The sequence below is a fragment of the Girardinichthys multiradiatus genome, chromosome X (assembly GCF_021462225.1).
Source record: "Girardinichthys multiradiatus isolate DD_20200921_A chromosome X, DD_fGirMul_XY1, whole genome shotgun sequence".
NCBI lineage: Eukaryota > Metazoa > Chordata > Actinopteri > Cyprinodontiformes > Goodeidae > Girardinichthys > Girardinichthys multiradiatus.
Window position 1 is genome coordinate 14541978 of NC_061817.1, and position 17316 is coordinate 14559293.

Consider the following 17316-nt stretch of genomic DNA (forward strand, 5'->3'; position numbering starts at 1 on the left):
AAACATGGCTTCAGACTTGAACCTGTCATAATAATGCATTTCAAAAACAGCTGGGAACAATAGTTAGCAGCAATAATAATGTTCAACCAAATTCAGCATTCTACATTGACATGACTAAATGTTTTTATTAAATATTGTAGTTAAATTTTATTCTGTAGCCAAGAGTATGATTCATGTTGATGAGGAAATAAAAACTTTCTGAATCAGGATGCGTTTGTACCATGAGTTTTAATGGTAATTTACACAAGTAAATCCACTTCTTGATACTTGAGATAATTCAATTCAATTCAGTTTTATTTATATAGCGCCAATTCACAACACATGTTGTCTCAAGGCACTTCACAACGGTCAGGTTCATACATTCCAATTAATCCTAACAATTGAACAGTACAGTCGGAGTTAGCTTTTTATTCAAATTGGATAAAAAGTTTTTCTATCTAAGGAAACCCAGCAGATTGCATCGAGTCAGTGACTTGCAGCATTCACTCCTCCTGGATGAGCTTGTAGAGACAGTGGACAGTCACTGGCGTTGACGTTGCAGCAATCCCTCATACTGAGCATGCATGTAGCGACAGTGGAGAGGAAAAACTCCCTTTTAACAGGAAGAAACCTCCAGCAGAACCAGGCTCAGTATGCACTATGAAATGACTGAAGTCCTTAGCGATGACAAACATGACAATTAGTTTCCTTCAGAATGGATTTGAACAATAACATTTGGTCTGACAAAGCAATACATGTAATTAGTTCAGCTCAGTGATCTCCTGCTATAGTTTCTTTTGAAGCTCTTTGACTTGAGACACTTTAGTTTCCTGTTGGGATGTGATCTGCTGCTTCACATCAGAGCCTTCATGGTGAGAAGTGGAGGAAAGTTGAAAATAGCCACCTGTAAAATTCAATTGAAATAAATAAAACATTAATATACATGGTACATTTTTTGATTTATTTGATAATTAACAAATGCAGTGGAAATTAAGCTTACATAAGTCCAGAGGTTGCAGACTGTGTGCCGCAAATGCTTGATGTTTGCTCCCGCCTCGTTGACGCTCCAGCTGTTGGTCAAGTTGTTGATGGCGATGACCCGTCCCACGGCATGTTGAAAGAAACACAGACATCAAGATAAAACTTTCAAGCCTTAAGAAAAATCATCATCATTTAAAATCATGAACATGCAGATTTCTAACTACGTAGGTGACCCAGGAGGGGTCTATGTTGCAACTGCAGTAAGTTTTGAGAAAAATGTACAATCACAACTTCATTGTGTTGTTGCAAATTACCCTGAACATGTCGTGGACATACCTGGTCATGGGGCACGGAGTCCAGAAACCTTGACATAAAGAGACACAAATTACTTCAATGAGAAAAGCACAGAAAATAACTTATCCTAAGCTCAGTAAATGAAAAGCAAAATGAAAGCCATATCTTTTTCTCCGTAGACTGCTTGGAAGATCAAGGCTGCCAGGTGGGTTGGGGTGTCCTGCGCTAAAAGCATGGATACATGAATAATTACAATCATGAGATTCATGTTATATTTGAACTTTACCAACAGCTACTATAATTGCAACATACAAAATACTTTTTAGGTTCATAGTGTATCATCAGCTAGATTTTGGATACCTTGGTGACGTATGATGGGCCGCTCTGCAAATCGACCAGGTCCAGCTTCCTCCATCTCTTCTTGGAACCCTCATGAGTCATGCCGTGCGTTGCATGCTCTCAAGCCTGCAAAAACTTACTAAAACTGGGCAAAAAACGGTTATTTCCACTCAAAGCAAATTAACATAATGGCCAAGCAAACAGAGCGGAGTGGAGAATGTCCATAGTGTGGAAAAAACTGCTCCATCAGACTGGAGCATTGGCTCATGATCAGAAAGAAAACCAAAAAAGGAAAATAAAAAGAATACTAGAGAGCTCTAGCAGGTTCTCTAGGGGAGTTAAATAAAATGTTTCAAAAATGCACTGGTCTCCAAATTAGTTCAGTGGTCGTCTGAAGTAGCTGTATTCAAGAGTAATAAGCTTCACAGCCGTTACTGGACCTGTACAGGCCGTCAGCCGACACCGCTATTCTTATTACCTGTTAAATACATTCACTTTCTTACAATATCCCAGGGGTATCCTAGGTGACCACTCGGTGCCTCAAATGGAGTACTGTGGTCATCTCAAGTTGAAGTATTCATGAGCAATAAGCTTACAGCCGTTACTGGACCTGTACAGGCCGTCAGCCGACACCGTTATTCTTATTACCCTTTAAATACATCAACTGGATTTCCAGTATCCAAGCGAATCATTGAGGACATTTGATTCTGATTATTTGTTCTCACTTTGGTGTTTTTACCTAAGATGGAGTACCATTAAAAATGACAGGACTATTGTCCTAGTGTAATTTGTTTCCCAGCCCTCCTCTCAAGTCATGGTGAAGATGCAGCTGAAAATGAAGCCAAAATGCAATATACAGGGTTGTGGTAACTGTAATAAGTCTGCAACACACCTGACTGAACACAATATTCTGGCTGAGAAATGTAAATGTGGTCAATGAGAGTCTGCCTTTCCGTTGTTGGATCCGAGATGAGTTGAGTTAATCCTTTGCTTCCAAACAACTCCTTGATTGCTTTTTTCCCCGGAGAGAGGAGGTCCTCGTTGAAGTCTCCCAATACCACAACTGGCTGAATATCCATTGAATTCAGGCCATCCAAAAGATTTTCCATGTTTGTCAAAAACGTAGCTAGATCATAACTTGGTGGCCTGTAAACCGTGGCAATGAGGGCTGTGATCGGCGCATCCACTTTCACAACGTTGTATTCAAGATCGGTAACATTGTGAAAGTATCTCCGCTCCTGGGGTTGTAGAAGACTCCTGCAGTAAGTGGCGACTCCTCCCCCCTCTTTGGTAGACATGTCCACTCGGTTGGAATAAGAAACATGTCTGTTGCGTGAAAAGAAACAATAACCCTCCATTTGGCAACAAGCTGGAGCAGAAGATCCAAATAAATGAGTCTCGGTAAGGCATAAAATATCTGCCAATCTGAGTTCATGATGGTGTTTCATGTCCTCAGAATGAGAGATGAGACCTTCGACGTTGTGATGAATAATTGTTAAAGTTGCACTTTGATGACGTGATTGAAAATTCAAGAGCGGTCTGGCGTTTGAGAACGATGCTGTTCTCATCGAATCCATAGCTGCTCTGATATTTTCATCGGCGTAGATCTTATTCTCATCCAAATCAATGATTTTAAGTCCTTCCAGAGAAGTTGTGCGACTGAGGGCGACGTATGCCATTCCGTGTTCAAAAACTCTCTTCAAAGAAACAACTGCAGACTTCATGGTCATCCCTTGTACTTTGTGTGCTGTACATCCAAACGCCAACTTGATTGGAAACTGATGTCGAACAACTCCTTTTATGCTTGTTTGTTCCTCAAATCTCTCGATGTAAACTAAAGTTGTCTGGTTTCCCTTTGATTTTTTGGTGTGGCCAGCTGTGGGACTATCCAGTTTCAGTCCTATTAACTTCACGGTTCTGTTTCCATCTTTAGTCCTGGTGATGATATCTGCAATAGTGCCAAAGGTTCCATTGACAAGACCATCCTCTACGTTCAGGTTTCTTATGATCATGACTCTGATTCCCAATCCGACTTGTAGATTGTCAGGCAAATCTCGTTTCTTGGCTTTGACGCAGCTACCTAGATTTGTCATGTTTCCTGTTTTTGTATCCCTCTTGTAGTCCTCTGCCTGAACATCAACTATTACTGTTGATAAAGAAGCCACAACTGCTGCATTGTGAGCGTCCACCTCTTTGTTTGTCGCAAAAACATGCAGCACGTCCATTGGACACTCTTTGGGGTCGGTAATAGTTTGTGTTAAGAGAGATCTGTCGCCGTCGCTGAGTAAATCTGCTTTCCCTTTAACTCTAATCCGGTTCAGGAGCTCCGCAAATGCTCTGTCGTCTTTCTGTCGCATGATTTCCGTCAGACTGACCATGTGGAAATTTTCGTTCCAGATATCAAGGACGCCGGCCTCAGTGACACAAAGAGGTTTTGCTCCTCCCACTGGTGGCAGCTGGTAGAAATCTCCCACAGCCAAAACAGAAATCCCTCCAAATGGTCTTGTGTTTCCCTTGATTTGTTGAAATCTCCAGTGGACATATGAAAACAAGTCTTTGGAGATCATGGAGATTTCATCAATGATTAAGATTTCTACATTGGAAAGAACGGCTCTCACTTCATCCAGTGTATTTCCAAGTCCTTTGTATGGTGGCTTTAAGCTTTTGGGTAGCTTCAAAACTGAATGTAAAGTCTTGCCTGAGATGTTGTAAGCTGCAGTTCCAGTAAAAGCTGTGAGGAGTACCGTGGGCTGAGACATGTCACCAATATCGCGAAATCTGGGAAGCTGGCGCAAGAGCTTGGTTGCTTCCTGGTAAACACATTTGATAACATGAGACTTGCCACAGCCCGCCCCTCCAGTCAAAAAATAAAAGAACGGGTCTGGATTTTGACCCCAGACACGTTGCAGACACCAATGGCGAATGGCGTAAAACATGGACGCTTGAGTCTCATTTAAACTACGGTACATTTGTCTAATAAAATCAGGGCTCAATTTGGGTATTTCGATTGCTGGCATGGCTCCACTGTTGACATCAACTTGGTATTCTGGGACAGGGTCTTGTTCTTCATTTTCATCGATTGAGGGTCGCTCCGCTACGCATTCCAAACGGTCCAACTCAACTTCAGGAGCAAAAGTGTTCCAAGCATTGCGAACCGGTCCTTGCTTTGTCAGTTCTTCCATAATCTTGTCGATTTTCTTTCCTTCACCTTCGTATCTTTTGCGGTTCCACTCAACGTACTGTTTAACTTGCCAGCTACCACAGAGTCCATTGTCGTAAAAGGCTTTGTAAGTTGTGTGTTCCTCATTTTTCAGGTCCTCATCTCTTCTGTGTGGAAAGTACAACTTCAGAAGCCGTCTGTAAAACTTTTCTGGTGTTTTCTTCTCTGAGAAACGGGTAAATCTGATAACTGCTGGTTTGCCCATTGTTCTCTTCTGGATGTATCCGGCATCATTTAGGAGGGGGATTGCATTTGGTCCTTCAATTTGTTTTCCATAAAGGACCCTGTATTCCGACACAAATTCCGCCAGGCACATGTGTTGAAATTCTAACGTTTCAGGTCTGTTGAGATATTTTTCAGGCAATCCTGTCATCCAAACATTCTCTTCATCTGGGGCCATGTTTATCAGTTTGCTCATGGGAAGGCTCATTTTCACACAGTCTTCATCAGTTTGGATAAAAATGACACTGCGTGATGACTTTTTAAGGGGTAGACTACATGTACGGGCTACTGACTCTTGAGCGCTAACTTCTCTCTGTTTTGAATAGGCCTGCATGATCTTTTTCATCTCGTCCCGTTGGTTGATATCGGACTTCTTTAGATCCTCGACAATGGATTTGAGGAACTGCGCCATTTCATGCTCTGGCTTGGCTATGTAGGACATCATGTACTCAATACAGCTGTACTCATCGATCACATACTGAATGTCCATGTTAGCATTCCAAGCACGCAGGAGATCCGGGTTGTATCCATTCACCCAGCTGTCTTTGGGATCACGCTTCATCATCACTACCATTCCAGAAGTCAGAGCATCCACATAGTGGTTGTATTCTTCTTTGGTCATCTTACAAGCCTGGAGTAATTCTGACAAATCCTTGAAAGAAGATTTTTGATCCATGAGCAAATCCCTTATTGATTTCAGCTTCCTCTTTGCTTCTCTTTGTTGGTTTGAGATGATTATTGGCTTCGATTTTCTGGACTTCTTCTGGCCATCCTTTTGTCTGGATTGCTTAGCTTTTTCATCACAATCATTTTCAAAGTCGAATAAGAGAGGGACTGTGATTCTGGTGCGGTCCATGGGTAGTTTGGGAAATCCAAATCTGCATTGCACATTTCCTTTCTTGCATGATTTGGAATGCTTTTTGCTGTGCATTTGAACCTCCGTTACAATTTTGTGGAGCTCAGGGTCTGTGGTTCCATCGGGCAACTGACAGGATATGTAACGGTCGATGAAATTGATGACTTGGTCACAACATGAGGGGTCCTCCATCTCAGGTGCATCCTTAATCCATATCACAGAATGTATATGCGGGGAACCCCTTGCTTGAAATTCCACACGATAAAAGTAATCCTCAACTGGTCCGATGGGCTGCGCAGGGGACAAAATGAGATCTGTGAAGAGAGCATCCACCCTCTTGGAGAACATTCTCATCACAGTAACAGGGTTGCTCCTAAGAATGTCACACTTGGTGTTCCAGTCGAGCTCTGAGAAGTTGACCTGCTCTCCGTGTTGAGCTTTGATGGCCTCAATGACTTCCGGCCATCTCATTTCAGCAGCAGAGAAGGTACAAAAGAAGGTTGGCTTTCCCAGCTGCCTCACCATGGCGTGCAAATCGCGCAAACCTTTCTCCCAATAAGCTGGAGTTCCTCTTAGGGGTTGCATAAAACGAGTGGCCTCTTTATTTTGAATGAGTTTTTCTAACTCTTCTTTGTCTTGTAGCATCTTGCTGGAAATGTTTTGTCCTTCTTTGCTCCTGGCTTTGCCTTTTCTTGACTGAATTGACATGCTGTTGTTGGCCATATGAGTCTCAGTAACAAACTGAGCAAAGAAAAGATAACTCTGGTCTTTGGCAAATCGAGTGTCTACAGAGAAAAGCCTGACATTGAAATACATACTTGGTGACAGTATAACTCGTCTGGCTTCGTCTAACGTGTTTTGGCCAGTGGGGAACTGCACAGGAAAAGCCTTGGCTTCCAGCCTTGGAACAGTAAAGAAGCCAACGGGTTTGTTTCCTTGGGCGGGAGCGACACTAAAAATTCCATCTCCATAGGAGAGCACTTCCTGTGCTATGTCAGGTGGCTGCATGCAAGTGTCCAAGATCAGACCCGGTCGAAGAGCCTGATGTTCTTCCCCTATGTGGTCAGGTTGGTCTGTGACTGCATCCTCTGCTTGGGTTTCTGATTCCTCAACAGGTTGGTCCTCCTGGAAATCCTCAAATGTTGCACTTTCATTTATATTTACATCCTTGTAATCCGGGTGGGTCTCTTTAAGCTTTCTGAGATGCAGCCAAAACATTTTCCATGTTTACTGTGTAAAAGTATTGGTATCCTTTGTATTTAATTTTCCTCTTCAGCTTAACCTGTAAAAGCTGTGCTTCTGTGCTGGGCCTGGGAAGACAGTTCACGATTGTTTCCATTTCCGAAGGTACACAAACAACAGCTCCATGAATTGCTCTCTGCTGTCCTTTGGGCAATGAAACAATCTTGGCAAAAGGCAGTATTTTTGCAATCAATTGCCTCTCAAGTACATTCAGTAGGGAAAGCTCTGTGGGAATAGGTGCCAGGTCCAGGTGATTGGCAGCAGCGATTGATGGCATCTTTCCTCTGGTTACGTAGCTGTCACATGTGTAGCAGATCCACTCCTGAGTCCTCTCTTTGGGTACAGAACACGGGGTGGAGCATGCAGAGTCACACATGTGAACATACGTACCTGTCAGGCATTCGGCCTCCACACGAATGTTCTAGGTATATTTGGCTCTGTTACAATGCTTGACTTGACTCGGGAAAAGAGCTCTGTGACAAACCGTGCAGACATGTGTGGGTCCAAGTTGAATTTTCTCTTGAAATTTCATAATTGCAGCTTTCATTTCGTTGCTGATCAGAGGCTGTGGAGTTCCTTGGAGAAAGTCTAAAGTCCTTCTGTATTTTCTCCTGATTCTCATTGCACACTGCAGCATTGTATTTTGAGAAAGCTTCTTCTTTGATAGCCTTAGTCTCCTGTTGACAGCACATTTTTTATTATGTTGCACCCGGAACTGTAACTTGCTGTACATTTTCTTCATATACATCCTCATAAGTTTTTTCTGTCTGGCTGTGAAGTTGGGATCGTTGCTGTACCTTTCCTTTATATAGTTCTTCATAAATGTTTTGTGTCTGGCTGTGAAGTTGGGATCGTTGCTGTACCTTTCCTTTATATAGTTCTTCATAAATGTTTTGTGTCTGGCTGTGAAGTTGGGATCGTTGCTGTACCTTTCCTTTATATAGTTCTTCATAAATGTTTTTTGTCTGGCTGTGAAGTTGGGATCGTTGCTGTACCTTTCCTTTATATAGTTCTTCATAAATGTTTTGTGTCTGGCTGTGAAGTTGGGATCATTCCTGTATCTTTCCTTCACATATTTCATTTGTCGGCCTCTGTAGATGGGATCGTTGCTGTATCTTTCCTTCACATATTCCATTAGTCTCCTTCGGTAAGCAACATCACGCTTGTATCTAGCAGTTAACTGGATCTTCCTCTCTACATGTTGAAGAAGATATGCTTGTTTCATTGCCCGTAGTTTTTTTACCTTATATGTAGGCAATGTATCATATTTTTCTTTCTCAGATGTTCTTTGTTTCATTTTTTTAACTACATCCTGTCCCAGCTGTGCTTTGATCTTGTCTCTTACTTTTTTCCTCCTGGCTTTCGGCATTTTGGACACATCTGGCATCGTTGGGACGGTTTCCTCTAATATGTTGCCAACTTCAACAAGCCAAGCTGGCATTTCCTCTTCATCCTCTTCATCAGAAGCGCTCTCTGATTTCTTAGCACCTGGGCTTGCTTGTGTGGATCCAGGTGAAATATTCAGATTGCTCAAGGCCGGAGGAGGGGCATCACCAATGTCGTCGCTGACAAACGATACTGGTACAAACTCATACGTGGCATTGGGGCCACGGTTCTGAAAGAGTTTGTACAGATGTTCAACCATGAGCGTTAGGTTGCTAAAGGTCATGACCACTGCAGTTCCGTTAGGATGGGGCAGGCCTGCTGAGTTTCTTGAGTGAGAATCAAAAACTCCAAACCTACCGTCTCTGTCCCGGAAAACTGCAATGCACTCTGGAGTCACCAAAAGAAAAGCATGGGTGACATTTTCAGACAGGCACTCTAGTTGTGAGGCAAGAGGAAATCCCATTCAGCCGTGATCTTTGAGGGCTATCATTCTGACACAAAACATGACCAACTCTGACACCCGTTGTGTGTACAGAGTAGATGTTCCCATCTGTCAGTACTTGTTGGGGCATCTCTTCAACTGTCAAGTGATTATCAACAAATCTACCGTCCAACATGAGCTGCTGTTTAATGCCAACATAAAGTGCATCTCCTTGCTCAAGTACCCTGTCAAGTAAGACTGTGTCACACTGCAACCCTCACTGTGGTACGCTAAAAATGTCAGAGCCATACAGGTACACTGGTGATTACGGGAAAATGTACCGTATCTATAGTCAGCCTGGCAATGTGTGGCCCTCACAGTCTGGACAGGCGGACCGCTGGCGCAGGGTTCCAACGAAGAAGCCTGAATCATAATCAGAAAATAGCATAAATTTAGCATTTTTACATAAATTTATGTAAACATACGTTAATGAATTAAAAATATATAACTGTATTAAACCAAGACTTTTCTTATCCTGTTAACTGGCAACATTTATTTAGATATTTAAAATATTTGACATTACAACAGTAGATTATTCATGAAAGTTACCTGGCAGCTGTCATCCTTGACATGGTCCTCCAGAGGCGCGGGAGAGGACTCGGCGGGGGCGTCAACCTCCAACGTGGGGGCAGCTCTCCTGGGCTGGCGACGGGCTGGCCTGGTCCTCTCAGTCAGAGCTCCCTCCACCTGAATTCAAGAGGAGCTTTAAAGTTGGTGGAAAGTACAGAAGATGCACACAACTCTATATGTTGAGGTCTCTGATTTAGGCTCTGTTGCAAAATATATTTAAATAATTTAAGACAACTTACATCCACTACTATTCAACTATTGAAACTACTTTAAAACACAGAAAACAGTTTGAAATGCTTTCTGTACCAGAAACCAGGCAAGTGTCTCACAACACCGGCTTCAGTAGTTTTTGTTGATTTTGGTGCCGCCAGTTTAAAAGGTTAATAAAGTTTAGTTTCCAGTATTTACATATTTAAAATATTTGACATTACAATCAGTAGATTATTCATGAAAGTTACCTGGCAGCTGTCATCCCTGACATGGTCCTCCAGAGGCAGCGGGAGAGGACTCGGCGGGGGCGTCAACCTCCAACGTGGGGGCGGCTCTCCTGGGCTGGCGACGGGCTGGCCTGGTCCTCTCAGTCGGAGCTCCCTCCACCTGAAATCAACAGGAGCTTTGAGTTTAGTGGAAAGTACAGAAGATGCACAAAACATCTTGAGGTATCTGTGATTTAGGCTCTGTCTACAATATGTTCTGTTGCAAATATAATTTAAAACAACTTACATCCACTACTATTCAACTTTAAAACACAGAAAACAGTTTGAAATCCTTTCTGTAATGATAGATCAAAGGTTAAAATAGTTTCAGACCTGCAGCTCCTCCGGTCTCGGCTTGGAGGGATCGGGTCGTGGACGACGTCTCACACTGGCTTTCTAAATAAAAGACAAAACAAATGCAATGAAATGACTGACAGACCATTTGTAGCACATCAAATTTAAAATGAGCATCCAAAAATACCTTCTTCCCCTTCGGAGCACGCGTCGGTAACGGAGCGTCACGGCCAGACGCAGGAACGATCCGTCCTCTCCTCCAGCAACCGTTGGGCTGAACCACACAGGATTCGGGGGAATGGTCGAGTCCAGCAGGTCTCCCTTTAAAATAGAAAATAAAAAATGCTTAAAATGTTTTCATTCCTTCACTGAGGGAACACACAATGTTCAGATTTGAGGTGAAGCAAAACGTACCTGTTGGTCAACCATCCTCCCAGTGATGTGTGGAGAGCCATCACCCTCTGGACCTGGCGCGACGTCTGTATGATTAGAAGATTTACAATGCTTACACATTCCCTAAAACAATGCTTACGTTTTATTAAAAAAATCAAGTATGCATTACTTACCCTCTGGCCACCACGGACAACAGTCCAAGCGAAAGGGTCCGAAGGACGCGGAGCTGGAACCTCGCCGACCACAACCAGCCTGGGGGGGGAACGTCTCACCACGGGGGAAGGAGGCGTCACAGGAGCAGGAGGTGGAGCTGGAACCTTGCCGACCACAACCAGCCTGGGGGGGGAACGTCTCACCACGGGGGAAGGAGGCGTCACAGGAGCAGGAGGTGGAGCTGGAGATGTCGGTGCACTTAACTCGAGTTGCGTGTAGGACGCATCCCACAGCAACTGAGCAAGGACCTCCATCCCAGGACGGTCGCTCAGGTGAACTGCAACACACAAGTCAAATAACACATTCAATCATGAACATTAAGCACTAGTAACATTTTGATTGCAACAAATATAAAAATTCAACTTACGCCATCCCTGCTCCACATGTCCAAGCAGCTCCGCGGGAAATGTTCAACTACCGAGAGTAGCGAACATCTGAAGGAGAGAGGAAGACAACAATCATTCTTAATGCCGTTCAGACTAACACTGTAGTGATTAATGATAAAGAGAGACACCTAGCACTAGTCTGTTTTTCACTAATTTTGTGTTAATTCCAACTTTAATTGGCAGTGAGCTGAGAACACATTAGGAACATTTACCCAATTCCACAAACTAAAATTTCAGTATAAAAATAAATTGTGTAACATCACTTACTTCTCCGAGCAGCCACACGGTGGTACTCCTGCCGGAGCAGCTGTTGGTGGTCTTCCTCCACGGTGAGACGTGGAGGAAAGTCCACAACAACCACCTGTATGATTGAATCAAAGTAATAACACAAATTAGCATACATTATATATATATATATATATAATTTATATATTTTTTATGAACAAATGCAGTGAATATTAGACTTACGTTAGGGCAGAGGTTGCCGACGGCGAGCAGCAGCCCCTCGAAGTCCGCGCCCGACTGCTGCACGGTCCTTCTGGCTTCCAAGTTGTTGCCGGGTGCCAGAAGACAGACTACCTCGGGGGTCCGAGGCAGAACTGCTCCCAGCACCTCACGCCTCAACTCGTCCGCCGAGGCCCCGGGGGTTGCAAGAAACCCAAAGGAGAGGTTGCCCTCTGGCATGGAGACAAACTCATCAACGTAAGCACGCAGATGGGAGTCACCAACCAAAAGAACAAACTAAAAAAGAAATAAAGAAAAAAGATGAACGTGATATGATTAGGTTTTCACTGTACACTGAGAATTAAGTATAAGTGGGACAGAAACAACATACCCTCTTCTCCGGGACCTCGGCTGGCAGGACCAACTTGTGACTACGGTAAGTCACAGGGGAAAACGGCCACTTCACAACGCGATGGCGACGCCCCGTCCCACGGCCTATAGAGAGACAAACATACAGTTCAAAATAAAATTCACTGAATTGAGAATTGAACATATTCTACAAAATAAGTTAATGTACATACGTGACACAAGAGAGGTCAATGGCCTACGGGGCTCCTCCTGGCAAACCACCTGGCCCGGGGACTCCAGCAGTCGGGACATCTGAGAACAAATAAAAATTCAATGACTAAAGAAAACCAAACAAATGATCCAAAACTTAGTTACTGAACAGTAAACTACAGCTTTACCTTCTTCTCCGGAGACTGGGTGGGGGTCCAAGCCTGCGCGGTGGGTGGGGATGTCCTGGGCTGCAAACACAGGGATAATTACAACCATGTTGAAAGCACAAAAGTACCAACAACTACTGTTATACTAGGAAAAAAATAAACTATTAGGATTTATAACTCAAGATACCTTGGCGACGTCCGGCTGGCTGCTCTGCAGGTCCTCCTGGTTCCAGGGTCCTCCATCTCTTCTTGGCGGCCTCAGAGCGTCGTCCCTTGCGTGGCATCCTGGCAGACAGAGAGAAAAACAGAAGAAAAACCTGGGGAGAAAAAACCGGTTATCTAGACCAAAGCAACAGAGAAAATACAAACTGTAAAATGTATTGAAATATGTTCCAAATTAATTAAACAGTGTTTGTGGGAAGATAGTGAGTGAATGTGTGTGTGTGTGAGTGAAGTGTGTGTTAGTGAATATTATGTGTAGGTTTGTAAATAAAATGTCTGTTGTGTCTGAATATGTTTATCTAGTCAGTGTGTTGTTTTCTGATTGAGATGTAACAGTAGTGTAGATGATTGAAGGTGGGTGTAGTGAAGCACAGGTGAAGATCACAGCTGGCAGCACTGGAAAACTTCCAAATCGCAAAGTCTCGCACAAGTGAAAAGCTGTAATGAAAAGCAAAAAAAATATCCATTAAAAACAATGTTATTCAACATATTCAGTTCCAAAATATATTTAAAACCAGGGTTAAAGCTCAAAATTGCTCATTAATGCTCTTAAAGTACCAATATCATGTTCAAACATCAACACATTTCATAACCCTGGTCATTAGTAGTATTTAAAAGAATGCAAAACAAAAACAAAGTTATGATTTTTTGTGTAAACAAAAAATAAAGTTTAACCAAATTATTAAGATCTTTCACTGTAGGAGCTAATTAAAATAACCAAACACAGCTGTAACATGTTGAATTTGTTGTTAAATGTATATCAAGTCCATCTTAATTGATAAAATATGATAACTGAATAAAAGGCAAATGAAACAATATGGATCAAATACTGAATGGCAAGTCAACATAGTATATAATGTCAACAGATATGAAGAGTTGCAAACAATCAGGCAACAAATTACAAGTAGTCATATGGTTGATTAAAAATATTCCTCATGATCTCTGTGATAAAATAGCAACAAACTTAATACTTCAGTGATACATTTCTGTCTTTATTGTTAAAATAATATCAGCATAAAACTATTTAGATCCATCTCTTCTACTACTGAGCAGTTCCACACAGACAGAACCAGCATTACATTGATCCACGTTTTCACCATCAGAAACAAAGCTTCACTGCAGAGCAGACAGTAAACAACGCATGTTTGTGCTGGTTTGTAACACATGGTGGCTCAACAAAGGAATTGCAGACACAATCAAAGCTCAAACAACGATATATTTTATATGTTGGACTAGCAGCAGTCCAGTTTGGGCAAAAACATGTAAACGGACATATGAGAGCAAAATAGCTTTATAAAGTAGATGGGTAAATCTCCCCAAAACATGTTGGAGCTTTTCAGGACATGCAGAGCTCCTTTGAGACACAGCACACTATCTGAGGAGTAAACAGGGACTGATTTAAGATCTTTTTTTTTTACCTCATTATACCTCAGCAATTCACTTTAAACCCCACCAAAAATATGAACTCCATAGAGAATATTAATAAAAGCCCTTGCCTTTATTCTAGTACCTTACTGTGTTATGTAAATCAAATACAAAGCAACAGTGAGATGCTATCAAAAGCTAGCATATATACAAGCCAAAACCAAACATTTCACGACAACAAAACCTATAAAAAGTCACTAGCTTTATATAAACACGCATCAGGTTTAACAATCCTAACCATTTTAAATCATATTTCACCGTGATAAAGCAGCTAAACACGATATTTTACAGAGAAAACACACAGACGTCTTACCTAGACCGGAGCAGACTCAGAAGGGGGAAGATTCCAGAAGCTTGACCGGGACATAGCGCAGCATCAGCCAATCAGAGAGCGACATCTGGGAAGATTCCAGAAGCTTGACCGGGACATAGCTGCAGCATCAGCCAATCAGAGAGCGACATCTGTCAGGGCTGTAAAGTTGTTGATGGATTTAACTTTTCCAAAAACTAATTTAAAAATTAAATAAAGTGTAATAAAATCTTTATAGGAAATAAATAAACTTTAAGACATTATAAAAACGAAAAAAAAAAACGTTTTTTTTTTTATAGATTGAGCCAGTGTGTTTACCCAGCTAGAGCTCATGACGTCACAGACATGAGTACAACATTACATGGTCTAAAATCACACCTAAATGCTTCTGGTATTTAATGGATCTCCTACAAAACTGATGCTCTGTACTTATTTAAATGTAGATTTGTAGTTTGTAATTAACAGTGTGCTCCTCTTTTTAATCCATGCAGAAATATCAGCTCCAATTACTGATTGTTACTTTCATCTCTTGAAGGATACCAGAATCATAAATATTATTTCTCAGTTAAACTTGCCTAGGCAAACTCCGGTCTCAGAACGCAGTCAATCAGCTGAGGTGCTGCAGTGATTATTAGGGCTGGGGCTAGGGGGGGCTTTTTTGTGCTAACAATGCATGGAGTTGTATTTGAGTGTCTGCTATATTATGAAAAAATAATTTGTATGTGAGTCAGCCTCATGTTTGATCATTAAGACACATAAAGACCTTTGAACAACCAACAGTTGTCTGTGTGTTGGTTCTATTGTGATAAAAGGATCCAAAAAGTTGTGAATGTGTCCATACAGACCCAAAATAAAATCCATTCTGCCTATTAGATTCATCTTTTGGAGACCAAAAGTCATGTGCATATGAATGTGTGTGAATGTGATGCAGCTAATTGTAAAACTAACACAGAGCTCACCTAAACAAAACCATCCAACTGGATCTTTCCTCTACTGGTTCTCCTGGCCATTTAATTCAAATTCAGTTCCAAATCAAAAATACTTTATTGATCCCAAACGGAAATAAAATGTTGCTGACACTCATATGAATTTAGATTTTTTTTTTAAGTCTCTGTTGTGTGGATTAGAGGTCAATGGGTTCCTTCCACTGCTCTGTCTCTGTGAGAGTCGATGTCATAGTGTGTCGCTGTGTCTGTGTGTTAGAGACAGGGCTTTTATCAAGACTAAAATTTTAAGTAGAAGCTGGTACACTGACAGTGACTGCATGCAACGATGTTCAGTGTAAAATAAAAAGGCTTTTCTTTTGTAGAGTATGTGTAGGCCTTATTTGAAATTCCAGTTTGGTTACCAATAAATGTTGTTTTAATCTTATTAGTCAAATGGAACCTTCACCTCCTTCTAATATACAATTTTTTTTTAACTTAAAAGGTCTACAGTAGCTATGGAACATTGAGGGTTTTATTTATAGATTAATTTTAAAAGGCCACTGTCTTATTTTGAAAGTCCAGTGTAGTTGTCAGTTATGGCTGGCTTGAATGTGATCAGTCATGGCAGCTTCTGGCCTAAGGTCATGCTCAGAGCTTTCTTTGTCAGAGGAAACTTAAGTTCACTGGCAGCTGTGTTCTGTTGCTTTGGTAATGAATGAGACCCAACAGCTGTGTGATTGACTGCTCAGGCCTTCGAACTTCATGTCTGCCCCATTGATTCAGCAGGATTTACTCAAAACAGTAGTCTGAACAGATCCTTGGCAATCGAAAGCAATACAAGCTAACATAAAAATGTTTGAAAAATGAAATATTTTTCTTCTTCTTTTGTACAATCACTAGTTATTATTAAAGATTGAGGCTTTTATTTTGAAAGTTTCAGTTAGCTTTATTTTAAAAGGCCAACACTGTCCTATTTTCAACACTGGCTGAGCTCAAACATTAGTGTCAAGACCAGTCCTGCAATTTTCTATAGTTTAAAATTAAAGGCAATTATTTTGTAGAGCATGTTTAGTATTATTTTGAAAATCCAGCATGGTTGTCCCTTCAGGTCTGGGTTATTTCTATTAGTTATATAGAACATGCTTGCTATTCTAAAACCATTGTGTATGTTATTATAAGCTGTAAATAATCATTAGTAAGCATGGAGGGTTGATGAAAGAAATTGACCTTAGGGTCAATCACTGTTGTCTGGGTGTTGGAACAGCAGTACATGCTGTTTAGTTCCCCACAACACATGGCCGCCATGTACTTGCCCCTATGAAGCTGGTCAAAGGGTTAGGTGTCAGGTCGTTTAAGCCATAGAATGAATGAATATCAATGAAAGTCAATGCAAAGTCCTCAGAAAGATAGTAATCCATGCATGTGTGTGTGGTGTGTGTCTGTGTGTGTGGGTGTGTGTGTGTGGGTGTGGGTGTGTGTGTGGTGTGTGTGTGGGTGTGTGTGTCTGTGTGTGGGTGTGTGTGTCTGTGTGTGGTGTGTGTCTGTGTGTGGGTGTGTGTGTGTGTGTGTGTGTGTCTGTGGGTGTGTGTGTGTGTGTGTGTGGGTGTGTGTCCCAGTGTGAGACACAGAGAGGCAGAAAGAAAGACAGAATCCCATCCAGACATATACAGTAGGAGATACACAGAGCTATAAATAGAACAGTGAGGAATGAATCAGCCAATCAGCAAAGAGCGTCAGTGTAACTTGACACCTGCTGTTTCTCACTCACGCAGCAGCACCTCTCTCTCTGTCTCCCCTGGTCTAGGCTTTATAACATGGAGGCGCATGCTCCCGAACAACTGGCTATAACTCTGAAACCGTAGGGGCGATCGATGTCATTCTGGACCGTTTTATCAGAACGGACAGGGGAACATTAATATTCATCCTTTATTT

General features: G+C 41.9%; 2 protein-coding genes and 2 long non-coding RNA genes across 6 annotated transcripts; all 4 read right to left on the minus strand.

Annotated features, from left to right (window-relative positions):
* Nucleotides 1-779: 779 nt before the first annotated feature.
* On the minus strand, nt 780-3417 carry LOC124862446. Of its 3 annotated transcripts, none has more exons than XM_047356353.1 (5): nt 1615-3410; nt 1420-1479; nt 1297-1330; nt 980-1090; nt 780-883 (listed from the first exon to the last, which is right to left on the minus strand). In XM_047356353.1, the coding sequence occupies exons 1-5, from the start codon at nt 1686-1688 to the stop codon at nt 833-835; spliced, it is 330 nt and encodes a 109-aa protein (XP_047212309.1). In that variant the 5' UTR covers nt 1689-3410; the 3' UTR covers nt 780-832. The 3 variants fall into 3 exon arrangements, 2 of the variants coding, with proteins under 2 accessions (XP_047212309.1, XP_047212308.1); XM_047356352.1 differs by having other exon boundaries at nt 1275-1330; XR_007036922.1 differs by lacking the exons at nt 780-883; nt 980-1090; nt 1297-1330 and having other exon boundaries at nt 1434-1479; nt 1615-3417.
* A 6649-nt stretch (nt 3418-10066) lies between these two features.
* Nucleotides 10067-10590, minus strand: LOC124863418. The gene is made up of 3 exons (XR_007037129.1): nt 10528-10590; nt 10380-10442; nt 10067-10167 (listed from the first exon to the last, which is right to left on the minus strand). It is a non-coding gene; the product is annotated as an uncharacterized LOC124863418 (long non-coding RNA).
* A 96-nt stretch (nt 10591-10686) lies between these two features.
* LOC124863058 (proline-rich receptor-like protein kinase PERK9) lies at nt 10687-11214 on the minus strand. The gene is made up of 3 exons (XM_047357306.1): nt 10907-11214; nt 10755-10819; nt 10687-10708 (listed from the first exon to the last, which is right to left on the minus strand). Exons 1-3 carry the CDS (start codon nt 11198-11200, stop codon nt 10687-10689), a joined length of 381 nt encoding a protein of 126 aa, XP_047213262.1. The 5' UTR covers nt 11201-11214.
* A 1793-nt stretch (nt 11215-13007) lies between these two features.
* LOC124862202 lies at nt 13008-14615 on the minus strand. Its single transcript, XR_007036886.1, has 2 exons — nt 14462-14615; nt 13008-13161 (listed from the first exon to the last, which is right to left on the minus strand). It is a non-coding gene; the product is annotated as an uncharacterized LOC124862202 (long non-coding RNA).
* Between the last annotated feature and the right edge of the window lie 2701 nt (nt 14616-17316).